Source organism: Nematostella vectensis, chromosome 5 (assembly GCF_932526225.1).
Source record: "Nematostella vectensis chromosome 5, jaNemVect1.1, whole genome shotgun sequence".
In the NCBI taxonomy this organism is placed as follows: Eukaryota; Metazoa; Cnidaria; class Anthozoa; order Actiniaria; family Edwardsiidae; genus Nematostella; species Nematostella vectensis.
In genome coordinates this window covers 10,742,248-10,769,252 of record NC_064038.1, presented here as the reverse complement: position 1 = coordinate 10,769,252, position 27,005 = coordinate 10,742,248, and the positions used below count along the sequence as shown (strand labels likewise).

The window sequence follows — 27,005 nt, the reverse complement described above, 5'->3', positions numbered from 1 at the left end:
AATGCAATATTTATCATTGCAGATGCTTCAACAGTTAAGATTGTATAATTTTTCTGTTGTGACTACATGTGATGTCGTCATTGCCTGATGACGTCATCAAAAATTAGAGATTCATAAACAATGATGCCATGCCTAAATTAATTCCATTTCACAAATATTTGGCGGATTTATAACGTCTTGAAAAGTTTTTCTAGCAAAGGCCCTCAGAGAAATTTCCCAACACCTTTAAGGTAACAAGCACAGCACACATAACTTTCCAATTCTCACCGTAATGCAAGAGCAAGTGCAAGGGAAAGCAACTGATTGATTTGCAACTGATTGATTGTGTTGCGCTTGCTTTTGCATCCTACAGTAGTGAGAACCAACCTTAAGGTAGGACTAGCAACATTTCTTGATCACTACGCTTGATTGACTTCATAGAAAAGCAGGTTGAAAAGTGTTTTAGAAATTCACATAATTTTACTTTGACATGAATTACCATTGTCATGCATTTGTGTCCCTCTATTTTCAATCTAGAACAACTCAATTTAAACTAATATTTGATGATTCAAGATATCCCTGAAAAGCTAGTCCATCTGCTAACATAGGTTACCCCTCCCCTCCCCCCATGTTGACCCCACCTAAATTGACAATTATGAATTACAATAGGAGAGGGGGTCCCAAGGGAAATGGTGCCCATCTCTTCATATGAATTTTCTTATGGGGGGGGGGCAGACATTTTGGAAAATTTATGCAAAACTACAATACACTACCTTTTTATTTGCTATATCCTATTTTGTGTACATTACATTAACATTTATTTTAGTGATGTAGATGTCTTGAATTCAACACAGATAATAAACTATATTAATTTTCTAGGCAGTAGCAGTAACCTTAAAGACACATTTCGAGTTTTTTTGTAGCTAAAAAGGTTTATTTCGCTACATTATCGTTGTTGTTTTTTCTATAACACTATTACCTGCCTACATTGTCAACTTCAGAGGCAAACAATGACTATATTTATGGCATTCTACCTGACTGTTATTTTTATCTTACCAATGTTAGCAAATGACTCAGAAAATGTCAGTCTTAGCCCTAGTTAATTGTCAAAGATTATATTTATGGCATTCTACCTGACTGTTATTTTTATCTTACCAATGTTAGCAAATGACTCAGAAAATGTCAGTCTTAGCCCTAGTTAATTGTCAAAGATTTATATTGAATTGTCTTTTCCACGGTCATTCCTGTGACGACTTAATTTAACCAGAATTTCCATTGCGAGGAGATCTTTGACCCCTTTCTGAAACCTCTTTTTTCATCTTGTCAAACTCTTCTTGTACCGTGGGAAGTATGTAGGCTTTCCTTTCTTTTCCAGTACTTGGTGCTTTTAGGTGTCTCCTGGAAGGCCGAAGTTGTCCTGCTGTGGTCTTTGGCATGTTTTGTGCTTCACCTACTGAAGTAGAGCGAAGTCTTATTGTCTTTACTAAACCCTTTTTCTTAAAAGAATGGTAATCCTCAAGAATTCCTGTGTCGGGCAGATTCCTAGTAGCCTCTGCGTCTTTCCCAAAAGTGGCCCAAGATGATACTTTGGCTTGTTGCAAAGTTGTGAATTCAGAAGCTGGCAGGGATTGAGTTCTGGTTGACGTCGGTTTGCATGCTGTCTTGAATATGTCGGTTATAGAATCAGGCAAGGCCTCTTCACCATCGTCGAGCTCCCTCAATAATGTTAAAGGCAAGGCGTTGGATTGTCGTCGAGGAGTTTTGCTTCTTGGTTCGGTAACTGGAGCAAATATTGGTCTGGTTGACCTTTCTTGGACGTTCTTGTGAGAATTCTGGAATATCTCGGTTATAGAGGCAGGCAGTGGCTCTGTACCATTTGTATCGTCACTGAATGTGACTTTAGGCAAGGTGTCAGGCCCCTCCCACGTGAAAGAATCGGTAAAATCCGGTTCGCATCTCTGAGGTTCATAGTCAAGACTCTCTTTTCTTATTCCAAAACCAGATACTGTTGCATACTCGGAGCTGATTTGATCAGTTACTAGCGAGCGTAACTCTGGAGGCAATTCTGGTCTTTCAAACACTTGCGTGATTGACGCAGGGATGATACTGTCATGGTAGCGTCGCCAGAATGCCGAAGCTTCAGCCAAGGATATCACATCCAGGTCTTCCATGAAGCCATCAATGTAATCAGCATTCAGCAGGGTCGACAACGTTTTCAACCTTCGATCAAGTTTTCCACTGAACAAAGAGTTTTTGTCTGGTGGTCGTTCTTCTAACATTGGATTATCGAATGTTGTTCTATCGTGCACTAAGGGTGCTAACGCCTTGAACAATGAGCACTTGGTCTTAACCTTGCCATTGGGTGATTGAGGTGCCTTTACGCTTTTTGACAATATCTGCTCACACCTGTATTCCATTTGCCTGAACGCTCTGGACTTCAACATGTACCTAAGCAGATGACATTGTTGGCGGATGTTGTCAAACTCTGTAGGCTCTCTTGGAATCACTGTCTTACCGACCCCCATAGCCTCCTTAAAGCGATCAACAATATACATACCCAGACCGTACATGGCAAACTGCTCCTTGCGTCCGATATCGTAGTAATGGATCAAGATCAGGATGAAGAAGTTCACAAAGAAGATCATGGACGCAAAGGAGAAGATCATCAAGTAAGCTGATCCGATTACCGCATCAAAATCAGTCAGTTCTCGGAAGTCGTGATCTGCACCTATCATGATGTTGAGGAGACAGTTGTAAGATTCCAACAAGTTCCGGTGATTTGCCAGATTCTGACCGAATACGATGTACGCAAACTGCGCGAATGCCCCAATAGCGAAGAAGAGTATAGTGAGAAATGGTCCCACATCGTAGAAGGATTTGACGAGGACTTGAAAGAAGTGCTTCACGTGGCTAAACTGGCAGTAAATCAGGAGCTTTAGGGTGTTTAAGAACACGACCAGTGCGATCACGACATTCTCAATAGTGTTTAACATGACGATATAGTCAAATCCTGTTGTCGCATGGGTTTTGGCCAGCAGATCCTTACTCGATTTGTCGATGTAGATCATTTTATAAATGTGCACCGACATCCACGCGCTAACACAAACGATCTGGGACATATCTACCCAGTTAAACACCGTACAGAAAAACCTCAAAATACCCTTTTTCAATTTCAGTACTAGCGACATCGTGAAGTATATGACGAGTACCGGAAGTAATAGCTGGAAAAATAGTAGAGATACGTCATATCCGGTGCTGACGTCATAGAGGCGGATTATGTCGATGACGTGGCTTAATTTTATGGACCCTGACGGCGACATTTCCATGACAATCTTGACGATTCCGAAGAGCGATGTAGATGGACTATAGATCGCAAAATCCACAAATAAGGCCGCAGTATAACGATCGATCCAGCTGTTTTCCTGAAGTGATTTAAGGATAGACGTCGCCTCCTTTTTAGTTTTACCGAGATCCACTGCATAACCGCCACCGGAGTACACCAGCCTTGCGTGAATGTAGCTCCAGAATCGTGTCCCCCCTGTGAGTTCGCTATTTGTGTACATCCAGGGCTTTTCTTTTTGTAGGATCAGGGGGAGTGTTGTGTTGATCGGCTTCGGTTTCCAGCCCGGCAGGAAGCTAGCGGTCGTTTCTTCTTCTGACGTCAGCAGCGTTGAGGTACAGTTGTGAATGTACGGTCTGAAGATATTCACAACCTCGCAATGATCTGGTGGCAGGGGAAGGACAGTCAAATTAAAATACTGATGGCAGTGGATGTGCGTAGAGTCCTGGCGTGAAAGGGGGCGCGTGCCCAGAGGGGGTCCGGGTGGATTATTTTCATCTTTACCGTGATTTACTGAATGACCCCACGTTGCTTTATTATTCTAGACACGCCCCTAGAGTGAAAGGGGTGGTGAAAGGGGACCATTGTAAACAAAAGAGAACATATGGTTCCTTAGTGGAAGAGAGGGGAAGAGATTTGTCACTCAAAGCTATTGTAAACAAAGGAGGACATATGGTTCCTCAGTGGGGGGGAGGAAAGAGATTTGTCACCCAAAGCTATCGTAAACAAAGGAGGACATGTGGTTCCTCAGTGTAGGGGAGGGGAGAGATTTGTCACCCAAAGCCCCATTATAATAGGCAGATTGTGAGATATGAAAACTCTGATATTTAAACAAGCGGCGGAGTGGAATGTCACCCTTGCTTGTTATTAATAACTTGGGTTTCCAAGCCTAATGTACACTTGATTGTTAGATATAAAAGATTTGATACTGCCTACGATTCGTACCCCTGTTGACTCGAATTTGTCGCAATGTCGGTGTTCCGACAATAATCGATTCTCCATCGCCAAAATAAGCCTCATTTGTTCCCTGACCAACTCGACCTTTCCCGTCCTCAAATAAAATGGGCAATAGCACGGAACTGGACCAGCCCCAGAACTTGTCAAAACTTGTCAGCTGAAACATAACGACAGGAACGCAAAATTCAAACTTTTGGGCCTCTTTTCATATGCCGTTCCAAATATAAATGCTTGCAAATAAACATAGAACACAATCGAACAAATACAACAATCGAATCGGTTCATTTGCATGCATTTGCATTTGGAGCGGCACATGAACAGAACGGCGTCTAAAAACGGCCTTATTGTCCATGAGGCGTACTCAATGCAAAAGCATTCAAATGAAGATGGGCGCACAGCAGTTGTATAATAAATAAAGATACATTTTAGATAAAAGAAAAACTATACAGAAAAATGTAACTTTGCGTAGAAAAACGTCTTACCATGTTGTCATTGTCAGCGGTTGTCTGAAAAAGCGACGACTTAATAGGATGCATCCATTGGCTACGACTCCCATGAGCCACTACGAGCAGGATACACAGGTATCCCACGAATATGACCACCTCTTTTACCCAGGCGAACATCTCCTGTTTCATTCTGTGTAGACGTCGAGACTTCTCGAGTTGCTCTTTTGTAGGGGGCTTCGGTGGCATTACATGGCACGGTCCGTTGTACTGCGCACACTGCGCAAGACTATCCGGGTTTTCATCGAGATCCACGTCTGCTAAGTCCAGAATTACTCCTTGTGTGGTTTGAGAGTCCTTATATTCCGCGACGTCCATTTTGCGACGGACGAGCAAAACAAGAAAGACGACTAAGAGAATGAGACTAAGTGGCTTCGACACAAAAATATCGACGGTTACAGCCATCACCATGGAGATGAGCCACTGTGTTGAGATGTATCGTCCCCACATGAGAGAATAAAACACAATGAACGTCCCCGAAGCTGCAACTGTGGCTAAACATAAGAAGTAGGAAATATAGGTAAACCAATAAGGCAGGAGAAAGCGACATTTCTTCTTCTCACTTGGGCCAGTAAGTTTTAGAAGAGACCGCCTTCGATTCACGCTATAGTGACGCTGACTTTTGTTGGGCCTGTCTCGCGGCTTGATGTGGGTAAAAATGAAGACGATAATAAAGTTTAAGGGAGCGACAATGATGGCGCTCTCAATAGCAATCAAAAGCTGCCTCAGCTCGAGACGTAGCGGACCTATCTTCACGGTTGTGTCGCTATTGCGGTCTGCCTGTGGTGCCAGTTCGTAAAACATGGCGTTTGCAAGCATCATGGTCAGCAGTAGCACCAAACAACACGTGACTCGCTGTACGCGCGTGAAGACGCATGACGGGGGCCGTGTAAGGACTGAGAACCACAAATGGCTTTGAAAAAGTTCTTGATAAACTCGATTCCCGAATGAAGCTTTCAAATCGCTGAGCTCTTCTTCTGAGCTTACATTCTTCGTCCTGTCAACAAAACCTGCTCCCCTCTCAACCGCCAACCACTGTTGAAAGTTGAACACCAAGTCCCTCGATTCCGATTCGCCTGTGCTTATTATCACGTGGTTGAGAAACCAGGACGGGTTCTCCCCCGTGTTGTCATGCCAAATGCGAACACTCTTAATTCGCCCGAGGTCTTCTGTTATGGACAGGATGAATGAGTCTGTGTTACCGCGAGCAAATGGGATACATGATGGATTTCTAAGATGTATAGGACGGCTGGACTGTTTCTCGCCGTTCAGTACTATGAAAACGTTAGCGGTGGTCCCAGCATTTCGCCAGATCCCTGTGGTCACCCATGTGTGGTATGTAAAGGTGCTTGAGCAGTAGCTTCCAATGAACGGCTTTAAACCAACCTGGAACACAAATCATATGAAAAAATAGCAGCCCTATTGGGGGTGGCCATTCATCTTTTCAAATTTCACCATAAGACAATATGTTTCTTTCTCTGTTGCTGCGTTTGTCCTTTACATTTTGTCTGCCTATCTACCATAAATTTTCTGTTAAACCTCGTCCCTTCTTTTAAGCCCTAAGCTCTTTTCTACTCCCAAATGTTCAAATAAGCCCCGTCTTAATACCAAAAGGTGTCTCAAACGGAGAACTTCAAAGAACAAAAACAATAAACGCTGTTAAGATGTTGAACCACCCTATAAGTGATCACAACCCTGCACAAACCAAGCGATCAGTACAAGAAAACATATGGACAAGAGTTATGAATACGCGTATTCGGGCACAAATCGCTGATATTTGTTGAAGTTGTACCTTCATGCGGTCCTTGTGGTCTTGTCGTCTCGCCCACGCGATGACGATTACATAAACCCCAAACACAACCCCCAGCGCAATGAACGCCACCACATTCCCTGTCTCGTCCAGCCGCTTGAACTCCACAGAAACCTTCTGGAAGTCGATAGGGTTGGGCAGAACGATGAGCTGGCCTGAGAACGAGGTCAGGTGGGAACATAAACAATGGACGAGGTCTGTAGTGCTTAGGGGACCGATCTGAAGTGAAGATAACAGTGGAATAAGACACGCGATCGAGCGGAAAAAAATATTTTATTCTTTTAAAATGGCGTCTGGCCAACTGGCCAACTAGAAGCCATTTTGAAAATAATGTGAAGGACCCCGGAGATACGTCGCCAAGTCAGCGGCGTAGCCAGGATTTTTAACAGGGGGGACCTAAAGACTCTTTCAAGACATTATCACCTGTATCTTTAATAATGTCTCATGCATTTACTGTATTTTTTGCTTCTAGAAGGGGGGGGGGGAACGGGCCCCCGGGCCACCCCCCTGGCTACGCCCCTGGGCCACCTCCCTGGCCACGCCCCTAAATTCAAAAAGTCAGAACTTGAAACAGACAAAGAGGCCGACATTTCTTTTTTGTACATATTCCGAACACATATTTTGGCATTGTGTTAGCAACATTACCATCGTGTATATGACATTTCTTCGCTACGTCCATCTTCGATGATGAAAGACACATAAACATCATTAGCATTTACCTGACACCCATCCCCGACCCATTCTCCTCTCGGCTTGTCCCAGTAGATACACGCGGAGGCCTGAGCTTCCATTGTGTAGTTTACTGCTCCCACGTGTTCCTCGGCAAGCCGAACTCCTACAAAGTATTTACCGGCACTCGCAATTAAAGGCGGGCCAACTACGAAGGAGTATCGATCGGCGCACGGGATTGCTTGACTTGCGTCACTGCAGGTTGCGTTACGCGCAAGCGTTACCATGTAATCCTGTCTTCCAAATATGGGGGGCGTTCCACGTTGAACAGCTATCGAGAGACTCCGGCTTTCGTTCAGCGGTCTTACTGTGACCCGCAGGCTCATGTTGGAATGCTGTGTATTGATGATGTGATACATAGTGCGGTTGCTATACAGAGTGTAAATTGTGTCATTTCCCATGAGCCCCTTGGAGTGAAGACGCGGTAACATCAGCTCCACCGGGGTGTCAAGGTCTAGTAGAGTAATGTTGTTGCCATGTTGATCAGTGGTTTCTATGCCAACTACGACAGTGGAGACACGACTTGCTGACTCATCCCACGTGAACACCGCGTGCTCTGTCACCAGCATCTAAAGATGGCGGACATTTTAGTGATCGCGTGACCCTCCACTCCCTTCTCCACATTTAGGGATGGGCCATTAGAGAAGTGAAGGAGAGGGGGTGGGTAAGGAACAAAAATATCATACACGAAGAAAAGCCTGGAAAAAGATGCATGCAGCCCAAAGCAGACAGAAAAAAAATGTATACAATGATGAAAACAAACTCCTCCCCACCTTCCCCCCTTCACTTTTCTAATGGTCCGTCTCTTTTCTATTTTAGATCCGCCCTTGCTTCTCATACCCTTGATCTACTCTTGTCCCCCCTTGCCCTTTCGCCTGACGCCCCCTCCCCTCCCCTCCCCCAATGGACCAGCCCTAGCCTTCTTGTCTCCTAGAAATGCCACCAGGACCCATTCTTGTCCCCTTAATCCAATCATCATTTTGATCAGCATTCGCACTTTCCCTCTGGACCAGTCCTAGTCTTAATTAATCCCCTTTACACACGTCCAAGGACAGGCCCTATCGCTTTGTACCTGGCTGTCGACATAAGTGGTCTCTCCACCGAACACTCCGGTTTCCCGAGGCATTTGAAAACTCGCATTCTCATTCGACAGTAACTTTCCAGCAAGCATCAAGGGCTCCTCGCGTAGAAGCACAAGAGTCGCGGATAACCCCTGGAAATTGATTGGCTCCTCTCCGATCACCTGCTTCGAGAGAATTGTCTGCCCAACTCTACTGAACACAGTTAGGAGCTCGCTAGCGACCCGTTTTGCCTCCACCGCTTTTTTCAAATTACTTCCAGTTTCTTGTGAGATATTTAGGGCCGTATCGGTGAGATTATGGACGCTGAGCAGGCTTATATCAGCACTGTGAGACGCTATTCGCAGCACGTTGCCAATACTTGATACCAGTCCTTGCGCGCCTTGTACCAGCAGCTCATATGTGACGTCTTGGGCCGCTTCATCTGTTAGCACGCTAGCCATACTCTTGAAAGCTTCAACTGATGATTTCTAATACAGCAGAAAATAATTGACTTGAAAAATGTTAGTAGTGAGGGTGATGATGATGATTATGATGGTGTAGTAGTGATGGTGACGGTGACAGTGATGGTGAAGAATGTGATGGTAATGATACTGATGATGATGATGATGATGGTTGTATTAGTGATGTTGGTTGCTATGGTGACGATAACGATTATGTTAAAGGCTGATAATCTCTAGCAAATAATTACTTCGTTAATGGATAACGACATGGAGGGCTATGTTGGTGATGATCATATGATGATGATAATACAAATAGTGATTTTGGTGATGATGACAATGATACAAATAGTGATTTTGGTGATGATATGATGATGATGATGTTACAAATAGTAATTGTAATGATGCTGATGCGAGATGACGATACCTGAGCTTGTATATCGATGTCGTCAAGTGAGGTAGTGGCTGCAGCAATGACGTCAGAGGTGTCGCGGATCGCGTCAGCGGATTGCACTTTGATGGCCGCCATTTGCAGCACGATGCTCGACTTGATCTGTGAGTGTATACATGGTACAAACGCAACGAGCATTAGAAAGAGACATATACAAATGCGGACAGAATAACAGACAAATACACGAGCGAACAGAGACAGACATATAACAAAGGGACAGCAGGTATAGAAACAAGGAGTCACAGAGGCCAACAAAGACAGATAGATAAGCAAGCAAACAGAAAGACGCACAGGCGAATAGAAACAGAGAGGAAGACAGATGAAATATCCAAAAGATGGTTCCTGAAAGGTATTTTTGGGGTACATAAATTGATTGAACAATTCAGTTCAATCCTTTCCTTAAAAACAAACACAAAGACGGATGGAAACAGACAGATATTTCCCAAAAATACCTTGGCCCTCTGTTTTTGCTCTTCCATTGTGTTGTTTGTAGGATCTTTTATGGCTTTTAGGACGTTGTTTGCCAGTCTTGAGGCGGCCCGGATATCTCCAGACTGAAGTAATTCATTTAGTCTGCTCTCCTTGCCTGATGTGAGTTCGATGGCATTTATGACTGCAAAGAGTTTAGACTTGATAACCTGAAATGAGAGATAAAGCATATTGTAATTTGTAATGATGCTAAATTAAATAGATTTGGGGAGATTATACTCCTATCAATTGTAGCTTGAATACTTTAAGTGCCCTTGTCAGTCACACCTTTATTATGGTTTTCATGTGATATTGGAAGGCACATAATGTACTAAAATCTCGAAATAACCATCTAAAAATAAAGTTTGATACTTTATTTTACCAAATTCAATCGGAAATATCGCATTGGATATGGATGCTTTTTCGCACTTGGTGCTTTGCTAGGATAACAAAAATGGCGGCTGACACAGACTGTTTAATGACGCAGGTGCAGATACAACGCCGTTGATCGATTCAGAGCTGTAGAACGCTTCTCAGGCCGCGCAGCCAATAGGCCATTCCAGCTATAAGCATGCGCGCGCACTCGCCATGGAAACCTACCTCAACTACCGTCATGCAACGCGCGCTTCGTTTGGTGCAAGCTTAAAAATGCGCGCGCTACATTCTGGTAGTTTAGGTAGGTTTCTATGGTAATGCGGCTGGAATGGCCTGTTGGTGGACGGGGCTTTTAAGCTATTATACTCGCTCGATAAACAAAGATTAAACTGAAATAACCATAACCTCCCGTCCCCTCTCTCAAAGACTTGTGGACAGGGAGTGGTTATCTTGAGATATATTGTATAATGAACAAGGAAGGTAAAATAATCTAATATAAAAGGAAATCTCGGATATTTTAGTCAAATTAGGTGGTTCTTCCAGCCCCTCCCCCCCCTGATTAAGGGCCAGTGGTATATCATCCAGGAAACAGGGGGTAGTTTTTCTTCTTATTCGGCTAGGAGTTACACTCAAATCATAGAAAAAGCTGCAAGCTAGGAGGAGATACCTAATGGGCAACAAAAGGGTAACAAAACCCATCCGGTAACAAAGAATCGATATATTTGTATTCACTTTGACTGATACCTAATGCTCAACACACGCGTAATGAAACCCATCGGGTAACAAAGAATCGATATATTTGTATTTACTTTGACTGATACCTAATGCTCAACACACGCGTAACGAAACCCATCCGTGCGGTGGGCTATAGCAATCAACCCACCCGTAACTCTAACACTTATCATGTACTTGTTATTTGTTATATAGTATTCTATTCTGTCACCGCACTGAGGGACCACGTGAGATAGCATTGCGCCTGCACGAACTTCATTTTTTAAAGCACTTACAATGTGTGCAGGTTAACGCAAAACACCTGTACAAAGGGATGGGTAGAAAATAACAAACAGTATAGGGCGGGCACGTAATCCCTCAGTCAAAGGGATGGGTAGAAATAACAAACAGTATAGGGTGCGCACGTAATCCCTCAGTGCTTGGTGACAGATAGAATTCCAATCAAACTTCAACTTACAGGTAAGTCTCGTTTAATTTTTTAATTTTCCTATACTTTGTATGTACCTTCACTGGAGTGTTGACTTGTGTAGATGTCCCAAGTGAGTCATACACCCTGACTCTTACATCTAACAAAGATCCCCTCTCCCTCTCTCCCATGGGGAGCTCGGCTTCAAAACTAGATGTCCCGTCATGCAACACGGTTTCTTTCCCATTCTTCTCCACGTAGAAAAACTCATATCTCAAAGGCTCGTCTAAATCAAACCAGCCACTGCAGTTGAAACTGAACTTCGTTACTAAGGTAACACCGCTGACTGGTAAGACCGCACACGTACCACCTGAAGGTCCTTTGTTAGTTTGAAAGGAGTATTGCGCATGCCCAGTGGTACCGTCGGCGCTCGACACTTTGAGGGTGATTACCACAGATTCTCCTTCTAATAATGAATACGGTTTCAGCACAAAGCCTCTTCGATTGGATGCCGTTGTGAGACTGGATTGTAAACTTGGTATTTCGTGTTTTGTGCTGTTGCGAACGTAGAATACACGCCAGTGAAACGAGTTAAGCCCAATGCACGATAACGAGTAGCACTTGCTGGCCAAAGCGAGTCGTCGGGACGGGGTATTTCGAGCACGACAATTATAAATACATCTGAAAAAGAAGAATACTCTCAAGTATATCAAGCCCTTGGGCCTGAGTTTGAAAGTCAAGATTTCGTCTGGGGTGGTGGTATTCGAATTATCCATGTGTCGTAACCCGCAGTGCTTTATGGATATCACATAATTAGGCAAATAAGCCTAAAACTCATTCAGGTTTGGAAATTCGTACAGGGCCGTAGCAGGGCGTGGGGCACGTGCCCCCAATATTTAAAAAAAGCTATAAGGAAATTACCATTAGGGGCGTGGCTGTGCCCCGAAGATTTCCTTAATGTTTCTGTGTCCTTCCCCCTCCCCCCTAATATCTCGAGGCCTGCTACGGTATCACAAGAGACCAGGATGCAGCCATCTTTAAATTAACCATGAACCACACTGCGAGCTGCGACACATGGATTATAGAGTACATTATTTTAAAGTATAAATTTCTAAGACATGAACTTGTATAAAGACTTACTGTATAAGAATCTCCAGTTTCTTCCCACGGGCGATATCAACCTCCTGCTCATATCTTGTTGATCTCTTCCCTTTCTCTACAATCACCGTCAAAACGTACGACCTTCCTGGCATTATCTTTGCTGTGTCCAACACAAGGGTGGAGCCGTTACCCTTTAGCTGCCCCGCCCCGGTACCGTAACACCCCCCTTTAAAAGACGAAGCTTTCAGAGATCGGAATAAACCGGGTACCTCAATTAACGGGTAACTAACGGCATAATCCGGCAACTTCTCGGTTCTGTCACGGCATAGCCAGGTGTAACGCAATCCTACGCTATCACCTGTGTCGGGGTCGTAGGAGGAGGAGGCGTCTAGCGTGACACTAGCGTTATTCCCGCGCGTGACCTTCGTTCCTCCTTCAATCACGGCCACGAGGGCACTATCGGTGATCTCGATGTATCCGTTACTTCGCCCATACACCGCGATATCTGTATATGTAATGGTTACCATAGTGTTATCAATGTGTCTTGTGGAAGAAGAAGTTAAAGGGGCATTGTCACCAGTTCACTTCCGGAGGTCCGACGGAAACCTCAACCGTTAAAAGACAAAAGAATCTACTAGAATCCGAGATATTTAACAGGCCATCCGCTCTAAATTATCAATCACATCCTCAAAGAAACTTCCATTAGGCACACTGCTTTCAATATTTTAAAATATTTTTCGAGTTTCCCTTTAAAAATAATCGGAGATTGTTACGTTATCGACCGGAAGTAAACTGGTGACAATGCATTTGAAAAAAACTGAACCATTATCGCTTTCATCATCATCATCGCAATCATCTTTATCAAGAAAGAATGTTTGCCATTTTGTTGGCAACATTACATATATCACCACCATAGAAACCTCTGAAATCTGCGTTAACTGCTTTAAAAACGCAAGTTTTGACAAAGACGTGCTAACGACGCTAACAACAACGCATAAGCAGACTATTCTGGAAAAGCCAGATAAGGATGCGAGACTCAAAGAACTAGGAGACCACAGTCTGTCATTGACACGAGAGGCCGCCCAGAGGCCTTCCACGCTGGGATGTGAACATGCGCTGCGCACTAATATATTTGTATAAATAGGTTGTGCAATAAAATAAAGTGAAGTGAAAAGAGGCCAATACATTTGAAAAACGTGGATGTTAAAATGTGCAGCAAAACTCTTAACAGAATTGTAAACACTCCGTAATCTCATTATCATTATCTTAATCATCACCATCATCGTTACCTTTCATTCGTACAACAAGAGCGACCACGTAAATGCCGTAGTCCAGACGTCTCCGTGGAATCCGTAACTCGGAGACTCCTGTCCGCTTGAGTAAGGCATCTGTCCGGCTAAAGGGAGTCACCATCCACGCAAACTCTGTCTCGTAACTCTCTCGGCAGTCGAGCTCCACAGTACTACTAATCGTGTAGGACTCGGAGCGGGGAACTTTTGTCGCTTGTGTGATGCTCTGACCAAGAGCTATGCTAACTGTCGGGCTTTTGCAGCGTTTTCCTGGAAAAGATACAAAATAAATCCGTGTCGCATACATGTGAGCCTAATTTTTAGGTACAACAGAGTCAGCCTCACTCCCTACGAAAAATGAAAAAGCGTCACTTTGCTTCCGTATAGTCATTTTATTATCTAGATAAATATTACAAAAATCGTTTCCACTGCTCTCTTTTCCTATATCGTCTCTGTCTTTTTTGAATTACGTTCCTATGTTTGCACACGCGCTTTTGTTCTCACCGGAGCGCAAGGGAACAAAAGAGCTCTACTTTCTCGCGTCATTTCTTTTAATTTTGCTTGCTCCCGAATTAGGGGCGGACCATTAGAGAGGGTGAATGGGTAAGGAACAAAAAAATACATACACGATAAAAAACCTGGTAAAAAAGGCATGCAGCCCAAACCAGACGGAAAAAAATGCATACAAAGATTAAAAAAAATATGCGAGTCTTGGAGACAAGAAAAAAATATGCAAAAAAAAAAGGCTAAACCTCCCCATCCCCCCTTCACTTTTCTAAGGGTTAGTGCCTTAGCGTCCTACTTTGAACAAACCTGTATATTTTCGCATGATTCGCTGTCTCCCTCGCTAAAGTAAAAAGCCGCCATTACCTGCTAGATATGACTCGCAGTACCTCTCGTGGAAGTTGGCCAAGCAGAGGCACGTATAGTTCGGACGGCGTCCGGGAGACGCTTCCGCATCCGAAAGCAGACAGATTCCTCCATTCAAACACGGGCTGGTCGGATTACATGGGTTGTCTTAAAAAGCAAAGAGCTATCTTCAGGGGCGGATACAGGGGGGGGGATCTAAAGTGTTTTGAATTTTAGGGGTTGAAGACCTCGCCTGGCATTAATGTGGGTACGAAATTGGGCTTTGTCTGATCTCCACTCCCCCTTTCCCCAGTCACAAGTTAAGTTTCCTCCCCTGTGAGATGTCATACAGACATGGGTAAATCTCTCTCACCTAAAGTTGTACGTACAACGATTGCCCTCGAGTACGGGCCGACTCCTTTCCGAGAAAAGTACGACACTTTTACGGTATAAATTGTGTTCGGTCGCAGCTCGCCGATCGCAAACGTATCTTCCTGACTGTATAAGTCAACAACCGTGACGTCACTAAATTTCTTGGTCGTCGCGTTAAAGATCCCGTAACTGACTTGGTAACCAAGCACAATTGCATATGGGTCGCGAGGAATGCTGGATGACCACGTGATAATGATTGAGGTAGAGTCCACGTGACTGGCTTGGAGGTTCTCTGGACGTGTTTGAACAGCTAAGTGATAAAGTGAATATTGAAGGCTTGAATTAGATTAAAAGAGGGGAAAGTGAGAAGTCTGTAAAAGTTTAAAACAACTTAGGTAACAGGTGTAACTATTCCTGGAAAAAACTATCAGTTTTTGTGAAATCATAGCGTATTGGACCATTAAACATATAATTATCCCTTACCTTTCTCGTCCGTCCGGACGAACGCGGGCATACTCCACTCTCCGTCCGTCCAGTTGGCATATAATTATCCCTTACCTTTCTCGTCCGTCCGGACGAACGCGGGCATACTCCACTCTCCGTCCGTCCAGTTGGCATATAATTATCCCTTACCTTTCTCGTCCGTCCGGACGAACGCGGGCATACTCCACTCTCCGTCCGTCCAGTTGGCATATAATTATCCCTTACCTTTCTCGTCCGTCCGGACGAACGCGGGCATACTCCACTCTCCGTCCGTCCAGTTGGTAGACAATCGAGCGAACACGCTATAGATTGTGTATGGGCGGAGCCCTTGAATCTTTAATTGCTTGGAGTTCATAGAAGGTGGAAGGGTGAGAAGGTCTGTGTCTCTAGTATATGGCATGTAGCCAATCTGGACAGGAAACGAACTTCCAGAGGGCTTTAAGATCCAGCGAACAAGTAGTGAGGTGGAGGACGTGTTGAAGGCCTCAGTTATCAAGGGTACAGGAAGAACAACTACAAGAAGAAAAGACTGGCTAGCGAAAGACATCGGTAATGTTGGGGGGGGGTCGGTTATCAAGGATACAAGAGAGCAACCACAAGAAGAAAAGACTGGTTAGTGAAAGACATCGGTCGTGTTGAGGTGTTTTGTTTATCAGAGAAACAAGGAGAACTACTACAAGAAGAACAGACTACCGAGTGAAAGGCATCGGTCGTGTTGAGGTGTTTGTTTATCAGGGAAACTATAAGAACAGACTACCGAGTGAAAGGCATCGGTCGTGTTGAGGTGTTTTGTTTATCAGAGAAACAAGAAGAACTACAAGAAGAACAGACTACCAAGTAAAAGTCATCGGTCGTGTTGAGGATTTTTGTTTATCAGGGAAACGTAATATATGCGAGTTCAGGCAACAAATCAAGACAAATCAGAACATATTACAATATATTTCAAGGTTACTGATTATCAAGTATAAACATGTCAAGTATAAACATGTCTCTACTGGAATTGGTTAACATAATATAACATGCTTCTTGATTGCTTATGAAGAGGGTTGGCGTGTATACAAAACATTTTGTTTTCATGTAACGTTCCAAATGCGGATGTATACAAATGATCCATGTCGAATGTTTCATGTTTATTTCATTAGAACGGCACATGAAAAAAATGTTGTTTGCCCTTAGACCTTCCTATATCATAGCTCAGGACTAGATTCAGATTAATACCCGAGCTACTATATACAAGTTTTTTTTTAAGACACCAAAAACTGAAATTCGACTCTGCCAAATTTTCGTCTTTAATAAGACTTCTTCAGGGCAGACTGAAGAAGGTGAATCGTTACAAGCTTATTAACATCAGAATAGTGGCGCGAGACGCAAAAACATTACAACTGACAAAAACGCGCATTATCTTTTCAGTGCAAGTATTACACCCCGATATGACTGGCCTACCTGGGTTTCCCTTGTTATGTGTTTTAGGAAAGGGATAAAAACCACCTGCCCTAGGCTTACCATTGATAATATCTGAGTTTGTAGATTATCATATTAAGGATTTGGTGCCATCTATACCATCCCATATTAAGGATACTAAACATTTTCTTAATATAGTGAGGGATATGGGAACTTTACCTCAGGGGGCTATCTTAGTCACAGCAGATGTGGTTGGGCTTTACCCCCCACATACCCCATGATGAGGGGTTGGAGGCTCTTAAAGCCGCTTTGGACAAACGTGGTAAGTTAACAGGTAATTATATTCCTACTGAGGACCTTGTGGACTTACCTCGCATTGTCCTGGAGAATAATAACTTAGTATTTAATAAGAAGCATTATTTACAGGTATTAGGTACGGCTATAGGTACTAGAATGGCACCATCATATGCTAAGCTTTTTATGGCTAAAGTGGAAAAGGAAATCATAGACTCTTCTCCAGTTAAGCCTTATTTATGGCGTAGGTATATCGAAGACATTCTCATGATCTGGACTGAAGGTGGGGACGCTCTGAGAGAGTTTATGGCTCACATGAACTCTATACATAGAACTATAAAATTTACGTTTGAGTGGTCTACTAGTCAGGTAAATTTTTTGGATGTTTCACTTACTCTTAGGGATGGGTTTATCTCTACAGATCTGTATAGTAAGCCTACTGATAAGCATCAATATCTTTTTCATACGTCCTGTCATCCGTCTGTTTGTAAGAAAGGCATTCCTTTTGGGCAGGCACTACGTATTCGTAGGATATGTTCGGAAGACTCTTCTTTCGAAAAGAGGGTATTAGAGTTACAAGGTTATTTAGTTGATAGGGGTTATGACAGCAGGTTTGTGGGGAGGGAAGTTGACCGGGTTAGACGTATTCCTAGGGACGACACATTGAAAGACAGGCGTAAAGGTAAGAATGATCGTGTACCTTTTGTAGTCACTTTTCATCCAGCTTTACCTAATTTACCTGGTATTCTTCGTAATTTACAGCAAGTTCTAGAATCTTCTAGTAGATGAGGGGTGCTATTGGTAGGGTACCTATGGTTTATAGGTACCCTACCAATAGGTACCTATGGCTTATAGGAAACCTAGAAGTTTAAAGGATATGTTGGTGCAGTCCTCTCTTAAAGAGGATAGTACTCAGGTTAGAGGTTGTGGTAAGTGTGGCGGTAAAAGGTGTAGGGTGTGTAACTTTCTTAAGACAGGGCGGAGCATTGTTGTTATGCTGGCAATTGTTGGCGATGCTGGCAATGTTGGCGATGATGGTAATGTTGGCGGTGCAAGCAATGTTGTTATGCTGGCATTGTTGGCAATGTTGGCAGTACAAGCATTGTTTCGGATGCTGGCAACGTTGGCGATGCTGGCAATATTGGCGGTGCAAGCAATGTTGACGATGCTGGCAGTGCTGGCGGTGCTGATAATGTTGGCGGTGCAAACAATGTTATTATGTTGGCGATACTGACAATGTTGGCGGTGCAGGCAATGTTTGCGATGCTGGCAATGTTGGCGGTGCAAGCAATGTCGGCTGATGTTTACGATGTTTGCACGGGGTTTTATTACCTTTCTCGCATGATCTCTGGTCAGCGGCTAGCTGGTAACCTTGGTGACAATGACAGGTGTAACTGCCTGGTTGATTGACACATATTTGTGTGCAATTGTGGGTTGAGGTGGAACACTCATCCACATCCAAGCAGCTGTCATTTTTAGGCCCTATGTTAAACATAAAAGAACATAAGTAAGCTAGTAAATTATGTAAGCTTTTTAACATCCGAAAAAAATGGGACCTATTTTTTCCGGGGGAGGGGAGGGGTGCTTTTTCTGGTAAAAATCTGACCCGCCCCCCAAAAAGAGGATTTTTTATGCATTTGCAGTATCTGCAAGGGACGTTTATTTTCGGATTTGGCTACGCAAAAGTTTGACTTGATGACATACTGGAGTGATCTAGAATGCCTTTTTTTCTAATTCGCTTATATTTTATCGCTTTGTCTACAAACAGCACGTCTATTGCGAGCCGGAAGTGGACTTTTTGCTGTTAGATATATTGATAGATTGAAAGCATAATCAAATAATAAACTGCAACATTTTTTTGATGGCAACTAGCTGAATATTTATACGAGAGTATGATATGTTACCTTGCTGGTAGCCTGGAAAACATGAGCACCGGTAGCTTCCTGGCGTGTTGGTGCAATTATGAGAGCAGACCTTTGTTGCACACTCATCAATGTCCCCGCAAGAAATGAGATCATCTAGAAGGTTATATCCTTGATGGCATCCACAATGGAAACTTCCTTGTGTATTATTGCAAATCTGAGAGCATCCATGAGCACCGGATGAGCACTCTTCAACATCAATACAGGTTCTTTTATCACTGTCCAGGGCATATCCACGGTAACAAAAACAGGAAAAGGTACCATAAAGATTTTTGCATCCTTGGGAACAGTATTTGATTGAGCTTTTACACTCATTAATATCCAGACATCCAAAGTTATCACTAGCAAGTACAAACCCAGGATTACATGAGCATTTATAACTACCGCGCGTGTTGACGCACTGTTGAAAGCATTTGTGAGAACGTGTGACGCATTCATCCACGTCAACACAGTTTGTTTGATCAACAGCAAGTTCAAAGCCAGTTGTACAAGAGCATGAATAGTTTCCAATTATGTTTGTACAGTTCTGGGCACACTGGTGTTTCCCGGTGGCGCATTCATCAATGTCTAGACAATTTTTTTTATCGTACGCTAGTTGGTAGCCTAATCCACAAGTACAGTTGTAGCTTCCTGGAATGTTTTGACAATTCTGGTTGCACTGGTGAAAACCTGCGGCACACTCATCAATATCAACACAGCTTTGATCTTCCATCATCAAGTAGAATCCAGGAAAACAAGTGCAATAGTAGCTGCCAGGAACATTATTGCATGTCTGGTTGCAAATATGCAGGTTGGAAGAACATTCATCAATGTCTAAGCAATTCCTTTGGTCTAAGTCCAAGAAAAACCCAGTATTACAGGAACAAGAGTAACTCCCTATGGTATTTATACAAGTGTGATTGCAGCGATGTGTGTTGATTGAACATTCATCGAGATCTTTGCAACTTCTTCCGTCGGATGCCAGGGAAAAGCCGGAACGACAAGAACAAGTGTAGCTTCCTAAACTATTGTTACATGTTTGATTGCATTGGGAAACTCTCGTCGAACACTCATCTATGTCAAGACAGGAAGTTCTGTCAGATCCAAGGAAATATCCATTACCGCAAGAACATGTAAAACTTCCTGGAATGTTGGCGCAAGTCTGGTTACATTGTGCGATGCCAGACGAACACTCATCGACGTCCACGCAGGATTTATAATCAGATCCAAGAATGTAGCCAGTCCAGCATGAACAAATAAAGCTTCCCAGGCTATTGGTGCATCTCTGCTCACAATTGTTCGCGTTAGTTGAACATTCATCGAGGTCCAAACAGGTTGTATTGTCTACACCGAGATAGTATCCAGTAACACAAGAACATACGTAACTACCTGGAATATTTGAGCACGTCTGGTTACATATAGCGGGGATTGTTAAACACTCATCAACATCCAAGCAAGAGGTAAAGTCAGATGACAGAACATAGCCTGCGCTGCACTCACATGAATAGTTACCATTTATATTAGAACATCGAGGAAAGCATGAAACTTTTTGGCAACATCGTCGATTGAGCCAGTCGAATTCATATCCAGGTCCACATTGACAAGTATACTTGCCGTACAAATTAACGCAATTGTCGTTGCACACGTTAGCTCCAGTGCTGCACTCATCAACATCTACGCAGGATTTCCCGTCTTCACTCAACGCCAGACCTTCTGGGCATGTACATATAAAGCTCCCTGGTGTATTCAAGCATTGATGGCTGCAAAACCGCTGGACAACAGAATAACACCCATCTACCGACTCCCCAGATGACGTCTCAGTTTCGTTCGATGTCGTCAAATTGAAGCCCGGTGACGCCATGCTACCACCCGATGAGGCTGTGTCGTCTTCAGATGTTTGATTTGAGCACGAACACTCGTTGATGTCCACGCACTGACCATCACTGGTCAGATGATATCCTTCGAAGCATGTGCATTGGTAGATTGAGTCCACTTGGGAGCATGTTTGGGAGCAGTTTGAAAGCTGGTAGGCGCATGCGCGGGATGCAATCTCGAAACTTGGGTCTAAATTAAGAATTAAAAGGTATGATGACGTCAATCACTGAATGCTACGCTAGATCTCTATTAATTTTCATCATCATTAGTATCTGTTTACTTAAAGCCATTTCTCTAAACTTATGCAATCTCTTATGAAATCGTCCGTGGGTAAAGTAATTGGATATCTCTTTCTATAATTATTGTGATTTCCAGCCCCTAACTCTGAGTGATAGGAACATGGGCTCTATTCATCGGAGCACTTATTAAGGTAATTCTCTTGAAATAGTTCTACAACCCAGAATTTTTTTATACTTGGCATAAACAATATTGAAGTTAAGGGCTTTCAAAAAATGTAATAAAAAAATGGGGTTACCGACCTCATTTTCACAACAGAGGGGCGTAGATATGACGCGTTTTTACTGATCGCGCAAGAAAAAATCCCAACTCTTAGTTTTCAAAAAGAGTGCCTATAGTAATTAAGTTCTGTTTGTCGAGCTGCCAAAATCCGATCTCCTAAACAATAACCCGTAGTAGCTAATGTTCAAAACAAATCACATTTTAAGAAATCGCACTAAAAGACATTGTTTTCGCCACTATTCATACGGTAAAAGCGCAATTTGGAAGTATTTTTACGGCTTTTAAGAGAAATAACAAAACTTCTACAACCCAACTTTTTTTCTTCTTTCAGTATATCATTTTTCCGTATATATTTAACTATTTGAGCAAATAAAAAATGGGGGTAACCGACTTCGTTTTTCTGTCAAAGCGATTTTAAGTAAAAAACGCGCGCCTTTTGCTGTGTTTTCTTGTACAACGCGCACTTAATACCGAAAAAAATCGAACAAACAGCGCGGGCCACTATGCGCAGAAGGGGTGCGCAGTGCAATTCAAGGGAATTACCTTAAGATATGAATATAAATGTATGTGCCTTTTTCACTCCTTTTTTAAGAATAAATATTGCAAACAAATTCATTGTGTGCTTTCCATCGCAATATGTATGTTTTGTTAATTAAACCTATTACTACGAGAGCTACCTTGGAGTTTATGTGCCATCTTTTCACAGATAAGCTGCTTCCCAGCACTCGAATCATTACACTCCACAGCACCAAACAAACCATTAATACTAGACATGATACCACAAGGTTTTGTCACCCCCAACACAGGACCCTCCCACGGGAGAAATTTCGCCATGGAACCATCTGGATGGCGCCATTTTCCTAACTCTTCGCGAAGCCCGATGAAGATCAAATTATCCTTCATGAGCCGTGTTGCTTTGAGGTAATACCATTCGATAGTATTGGTGATAATGGCAAGCGTGGAACTTTTGTTGCGGCATATTTCTGACGCTTGGTTGTGGGACATCGTGTGTGGATATAGGCTTGTCATATAGCACGAGCTGTCAAAGAGTTTCCAAGAATTTTTCTCACAGCCTGCCGGCAAAAAATGAATAAAATGTTAAGTAGTATGTCACTTTTGTAATCATCCATCGTGAATCCGCGTAGAATCTGCGAACAGTTCGATTGTCCGTTCGCTTATGGGCAGCCTGTTGTCAGGGGTGGATCTTTGAGTAGGCCGAGCGCCCCCCTATTTTCAGATATTTGGAAATATAAGGAAATCTACGGGGGAACAATGAATCCGCCACTCTCCTTCTCGAAGCCCTTACCTTGCCCCCTCCTCCCCCTTTTTGGCTCCTAGATGCACCCCTGTCTTTTCTGTCTGTGCTTGCCCCCCCCCCCCTTTGAAACTCCTGGAAACACCCCTTTTTATGGACACGCCTATGTCTTTTCTTTCTGTGATTTGCCCCCTCCCCCCCCTTTTGAAAATCCTGGAACCACCCCTTTTTATGGGCACGCCTATGTCTTTTCTTTTCTGTGTGTACCCGTCTGTCCGTCCCTTATTCTTTGACTATTATGAACGCTTAACTCCATAGCCTACCCTCGAGTTCCAGATTGCACAAACTTCCATCACATCTCTTGTTAGAGTACTGTCGAATGCTCGATGACCAATCGCCACTTACGGACGCTTGGTAGGGTATGTCAAGATTCGCTCTCGAGTTGCAACCCTGGTATCGATATGCGTAGACCTCCAGGCCGAAGCTTATCATCGGACTGGAGCTCTCTATTAGATAAGTTGTGCAAAAATGGCCAGCCGGACAGGTCTGGATTGCCGGGCGAAAGACGAGGCCAAGATTTGGCCACAGGAAATACACACTAAAGAGACACTTCACTGCAAAAAAAAAATAAATAATAATCTAGGGTGCCAGTATTAGATGTATTACTAATACTAATAATAATGAAGCTGCGTTTTCACTTAGCCGCGATAGATCCTAGAACGTGCGTTTTTGATTTGTGCTTATCCCCCTCCCACCCCTCCCACTCCTCCCACTCCTTATGAAACTCCTGGATCCACCCGTTTACCGGGAGCGGTTACATTTCTTACTCAGAATTATCAGATTTCCCCCCCCCCTTTATCCCTCCCCCCTCCCCTAACCCTATGAAAAGCCTACATGGACTTTTTGTGTTTGTCTTCAAGGCCACACAACTTGGTACTTGTTCAGAAGAAAATGCAGCAAGCTTTTGTCCAAGTGTCACGTGTTCTCTCTAAAGATCACTTGACTCTTAATGGGGCCTAAACACGAGGTTCCGCTATAAAAGGGAAAGCTCCTCCCACCCACGGGCTCAAATTTGCAATTATAATCAGAAAACCGCCACGCTAGCAGTCACAAATTATAAGTCTCTCCTGTAAAATTGCTTATATTTAAGACTAAGTCGGCTGGAATAAAACTATTTTTGCACAGGTAACAAGACAGTTGTGTTAAGAGATTGATAACTTAGTGATTTGCTTTCCAATGTTAAATTTTGCGCTTTACCATAATCTAACGCATCTGCATAAATTTTTCTCGCGCTGTGATGAAAATGCTCGCACACCGCTTGGTATAGCATTATTTTAGGATAGATAGAAACATATTTAGATGGACAAATCTAGGAATGATATATATTTTGGTTTAGAATATGAAATTTGAATTTAGCGCTCAGGGCAAATTTCCCTGACATGTTGACTCATTGACGGCTAATTGATAACTGATTGTTCTTGAGCCCAGGGGTGGGGGGAGCTTTTCTTTTGTTAGCGGAACCTCGTGTTTTAACCTTACCTTCTGCTTGGTTCTTGTTACAAAGAAATGTATGACAGCACTTTGCGACGCACGTGATCATGTGACCGTCCCCCGCAGATGGTATGACGTAATCCACGACGTCTTTTCTGCACGTGCTCGGGCATGTATTCGCAATGGGTTGTGGGACACAGGTCTGAATTCTGTACTCGTAAGTGTTGTTTGTATCCGAGGGGTAGGGGGGTGCGCCTGGTACTAGTAGGGGTAGGGTTCGTAGGATGTAGAGTGTGATACATATAAAATCGTGTTGGCAATTTACGGTCACTGGAGGTTCGTAGACAAGGCGTGTCGGGTAAAGCATAGTGAAAGATTTCTTGCAGCCAACTGAAAATATATCAAACAAACATTTAAGAACAAGACTTCGCAAGCCCTTGAATAGGCTATTGATCTGACTTATAAAAAGGGAGTTTTTGTAAGCTATTAAAAATCCCTTAACGACTTTTCTGTATAAGCTAAATAAATCCGCTAGAAGCATTGTGAAATTCAATCCATCCTACGACTCAATTCTATTCCAAACGTATAAAAATTCCCAGAAAGCTTCAAATGAAAAATGTTTAAACTCTAGAAACAACATAACTACGCAACTCGAATTAACGAATACTAAATTCGTTCGGAATTCAATCCATCCTACGACTCAATTCTATTTCAAAAGTATCAAAATTCCCAGAAAGCTTCAAATGAAAAATGTTTTAACAGTATAACACAACATAACTACGCAACTCGAATTAAGGAATACTAAGTTGTTATTACAGGTTTAGCCTGTGGGCCTCTAAAGGCGCGTATGACTCCCTGTTCCCCTTGTGGCCAAATATATAAGGGACCTTCAGCAACAACGACGAAAACGTGGACGACGACGGCAGAAAACAATGGAATTTGATTCAGAATTGAATAGCAGCACGTATAAATGCGTTCTGTCTGATACATTTAAGCCGTTTTCCATCAAACTACGACGTGAAAATTCCCAATTCACGGTCAATTGAGGACGCGAACGTCGGACTGTAAACTCCTCTACTGAAATGATGTCCTTTGTATATATTTATGTCTCTGTTTTGCTCATTTTATTGCAATTAAATTGGAGTTGTTGTCAAACGCGAACGCATCTCCTTCGATTTCATTGTCCTAGCCGTCTCCGTCTTCCTTGCTTAGACCAGGGCGGTGGCCAAGTACTTTTTTGCCCCCCCCCCCCCCCCACCCTCCCTTGGTGCTTTTAAAGGGGAATGGACCAGGACTAAGGCCATCAATAATCATACATATGTAGACCAGGGAGACGGCCATCAATAATCACATACCTGTGCAGATTAAGAATTGCACTGCCGTCTTAACGTCTATGGAGGCGACTCCACTTGGACCAGCACACTGACCCGTCACGTTATTTCCCCACGTGACTAGATTAGAGACTGCGCAGTCGCAGTACAAAGGATTTCTATCTACGCGACTGGAGCAAAAATATATACCGTATACTGTTATCGGTTCTTTGAACAAGTCTCCCTGCCTCGTCCCCTCACCCCTAGGCACACAAAAAGATGTGTATTTGATTGATGAGTGAATAAAGGCAGCACTCAAGGTTTTGCGATATATCTGGTGGGACACTCTTACCAGTTCCTTTAAACACGTCCTCCTGCCAAACCCTCCTCCCCCCCTCCCCGGGCATATCTAGTCTATTTTCAGGATATGGGTGGCAAGGAGAGTACTCTAGGTTTTGATGCGATATATATCTGGTGGGACACTCTTATCAGCAACCCCTACCCCTACCCACGCCCTTACCCTGCTCACCCCTGGGCATATCTAGGGTCTTGATACTCACATTGTGATGGGGGAAATGCGGACAAACGGTGGAATCCTTGTTATTTTATTATCACTTAGATCTCTGTGAGTAAGAAAAAAATTAAATAAACGACCATGAGTCGAAACAGACAAGAGATACAAATCTTCTTACGCCTTTTTTTCTTATACCAGCATTGAATTATGAAATTGAATAAAAAACGGGAGAAAAAACTGGGTAATCCGAAAAGGAAAGAAAAAAACAAAAAACAAAAAAGAACCCTCGAGGTAGGACTGCGGGTCATCCGTGTGACCTCTGCACCTTGGTTCCCAAGGATGATTGCGGATAAGGAGGAGAGATACCCTTCGCGTTTATTTTTCATGTACATGTTCATTGAAAAGTAAATGAATTTCAGGCTACTAAATTCTAGACAGCCCCCCTTTTTGGCCGCCAAAACATTGTTCACTTCACACATTTCTTATTAAAGAATCGTCAAATACCATCCTTTCTAATTCTTTCTCATTAAAGAATCGTCAAATACCATCCTTTTTTCATGATACCTTTGACTGAGCAGCTCCTCAGGAAATCGTGGATAACGCTCGTTATAATTTAAATTAAATATTTTTTATTGAATGTTAGTTTATTTATTGATTCATTAATGTGTACTCACATTGTTTTAAGGAACGGTAGACTCTTAACCAGCCTGAGAGGGAATGCAGTCAGACTCGCATTTGCCAGAGATCTGTTGAGAATACAAAATGGGCGAAAGTCCGTGACTGAAACAGTCTCTGGCAGCCGCTATTTTGTCATCTTAGCAAAGTAGTGTGAAAAAAACTTCCTTTTAAATCAGCTGATTTGGGGAGGCTATTGTGATCAAGGGCGTAGCCAGGGGGGTGTCCTAGGGGGCCCGGCCCCCCCTTTTAGCAGCCAAAAATACAGTAAATGTATGAGACATTATCTAAAATATACAGAAGAAAATGCCTTGAAGGGCCTTTAGGGACCCCCTGTTAAAAATCCTGGCTCCGCCGCTGGTGATCTCATCAAAATGAATTCGGTAAACAACACATTATAAATCCTT

The 27,005-nt window shown here is 43.1% G+C and overlaps 2 protein-coding genes across 2 annotated transcripts; both read right to left on the bottom strand.

Annotated features, from left to right (window-relative positions):
- Window positions 1-739: 739 nt before the first annotated feature.
- On the bottom strand, window positions 740-12,897 carry LOC116601357 (polycystic kidney disease protein 1-like 2). The gene is made up of 10 exons (XM_032362067.2): window positions 12,410-12,897; window positions 11,368-11,950; window positions 9,741-9,926; window positions 9,265-9,390; window positions 8,391-8,867; window positions 7,309-7,887; window positions 6,572-6,808; window positions 4,759-6,165; window positions 4,265-4,433; window positions 740-3,703 (listed from the first exon to the last, which is right to left on the bottom strand). Exons 1-10 carry the CDS (start codon window positions 12,895-12,897, stop codon window positions 1,239-1,241), a joined length of 6,717 nt encoding a protein of 2,238 aa, XP_032217958.2. The 3' UTR covers window positions 740-1,238.
- Window positions 12,898-13,636: 739 nt separating this feature from the next.
- Window positions 13,637-22,119, bottom strand: LOC5517662 (fibrillin-2). Its single transcript, XM_001637556.3, has 7 exons — window positions 22,031-22,119; window positions 18,963-21,023; window positions 18,391-18,540; window positions 15,589-15,876; window positions 14,882-15,190; window positions 14,530-14,676; window positions 13,637-13,929 (listed from the first exon to the last, which is right to left on the bottom strand). The coding sequence occupies exons 1-7, from the start codon at window positions 22,047-22,049 to the stop codon at window positions 13,637-13,639; spliced, it is 3,267 nt and encodes a 1,088-aa protein (XP_001637606.3). The 5' UTR covers window positions 22,050-22,119.
- Between the last annotated feature and the right edge of the window lie 4,886 nt (window positions 22,120-27,005).

What these genes read in the sequence shown, in the direction of transcription:
- LOC5517662 (XM_001637556.3), bottom strand. An exon ending in CGTTGTACGTACAACTTTAG is followed by an intron (nt 14,677 to 14,881) that starts GTGAGAGAGATT and finishes TTGCTTTTTAAG; the next exon opens with ACAACCCATGTAATCCGACC. An exon ending in CTGCGAGTCATATCTAGCAG is followed by an intron (nt 13,930 to 14,529) that starts GTAATGGCGGCT and finishes TATCTTTTCCAG; the next exon opens with GAAAACGCTGCAAAAGCCCG.
- LOC116601357 (XM_032362067.2), bottom strand. Translation starts at nt 12,897, where the DNA reads ATGGTAACCATTACATATACAGATATCGCGGTGTATGGGCGAAGTAAC. An exon ending in AAGTCAACACTCCAGTGAAG is followed by an intron (nt 9,927 to 11,367) that starts GTACATACAAAG and finishes CTCTCATTTCAG; the next exon opens with GTTATCAAGTCTAAACTCTT. An exon ending in GGGTCGGGGATGGGTGTCAG is followed by an intron (nt 6,809 to 7,308) that starts GTAAATGCTAAT and finishes TCTTCACTTCAG; the next exon opens with ATCGGTCCCCTAAGCACTAC.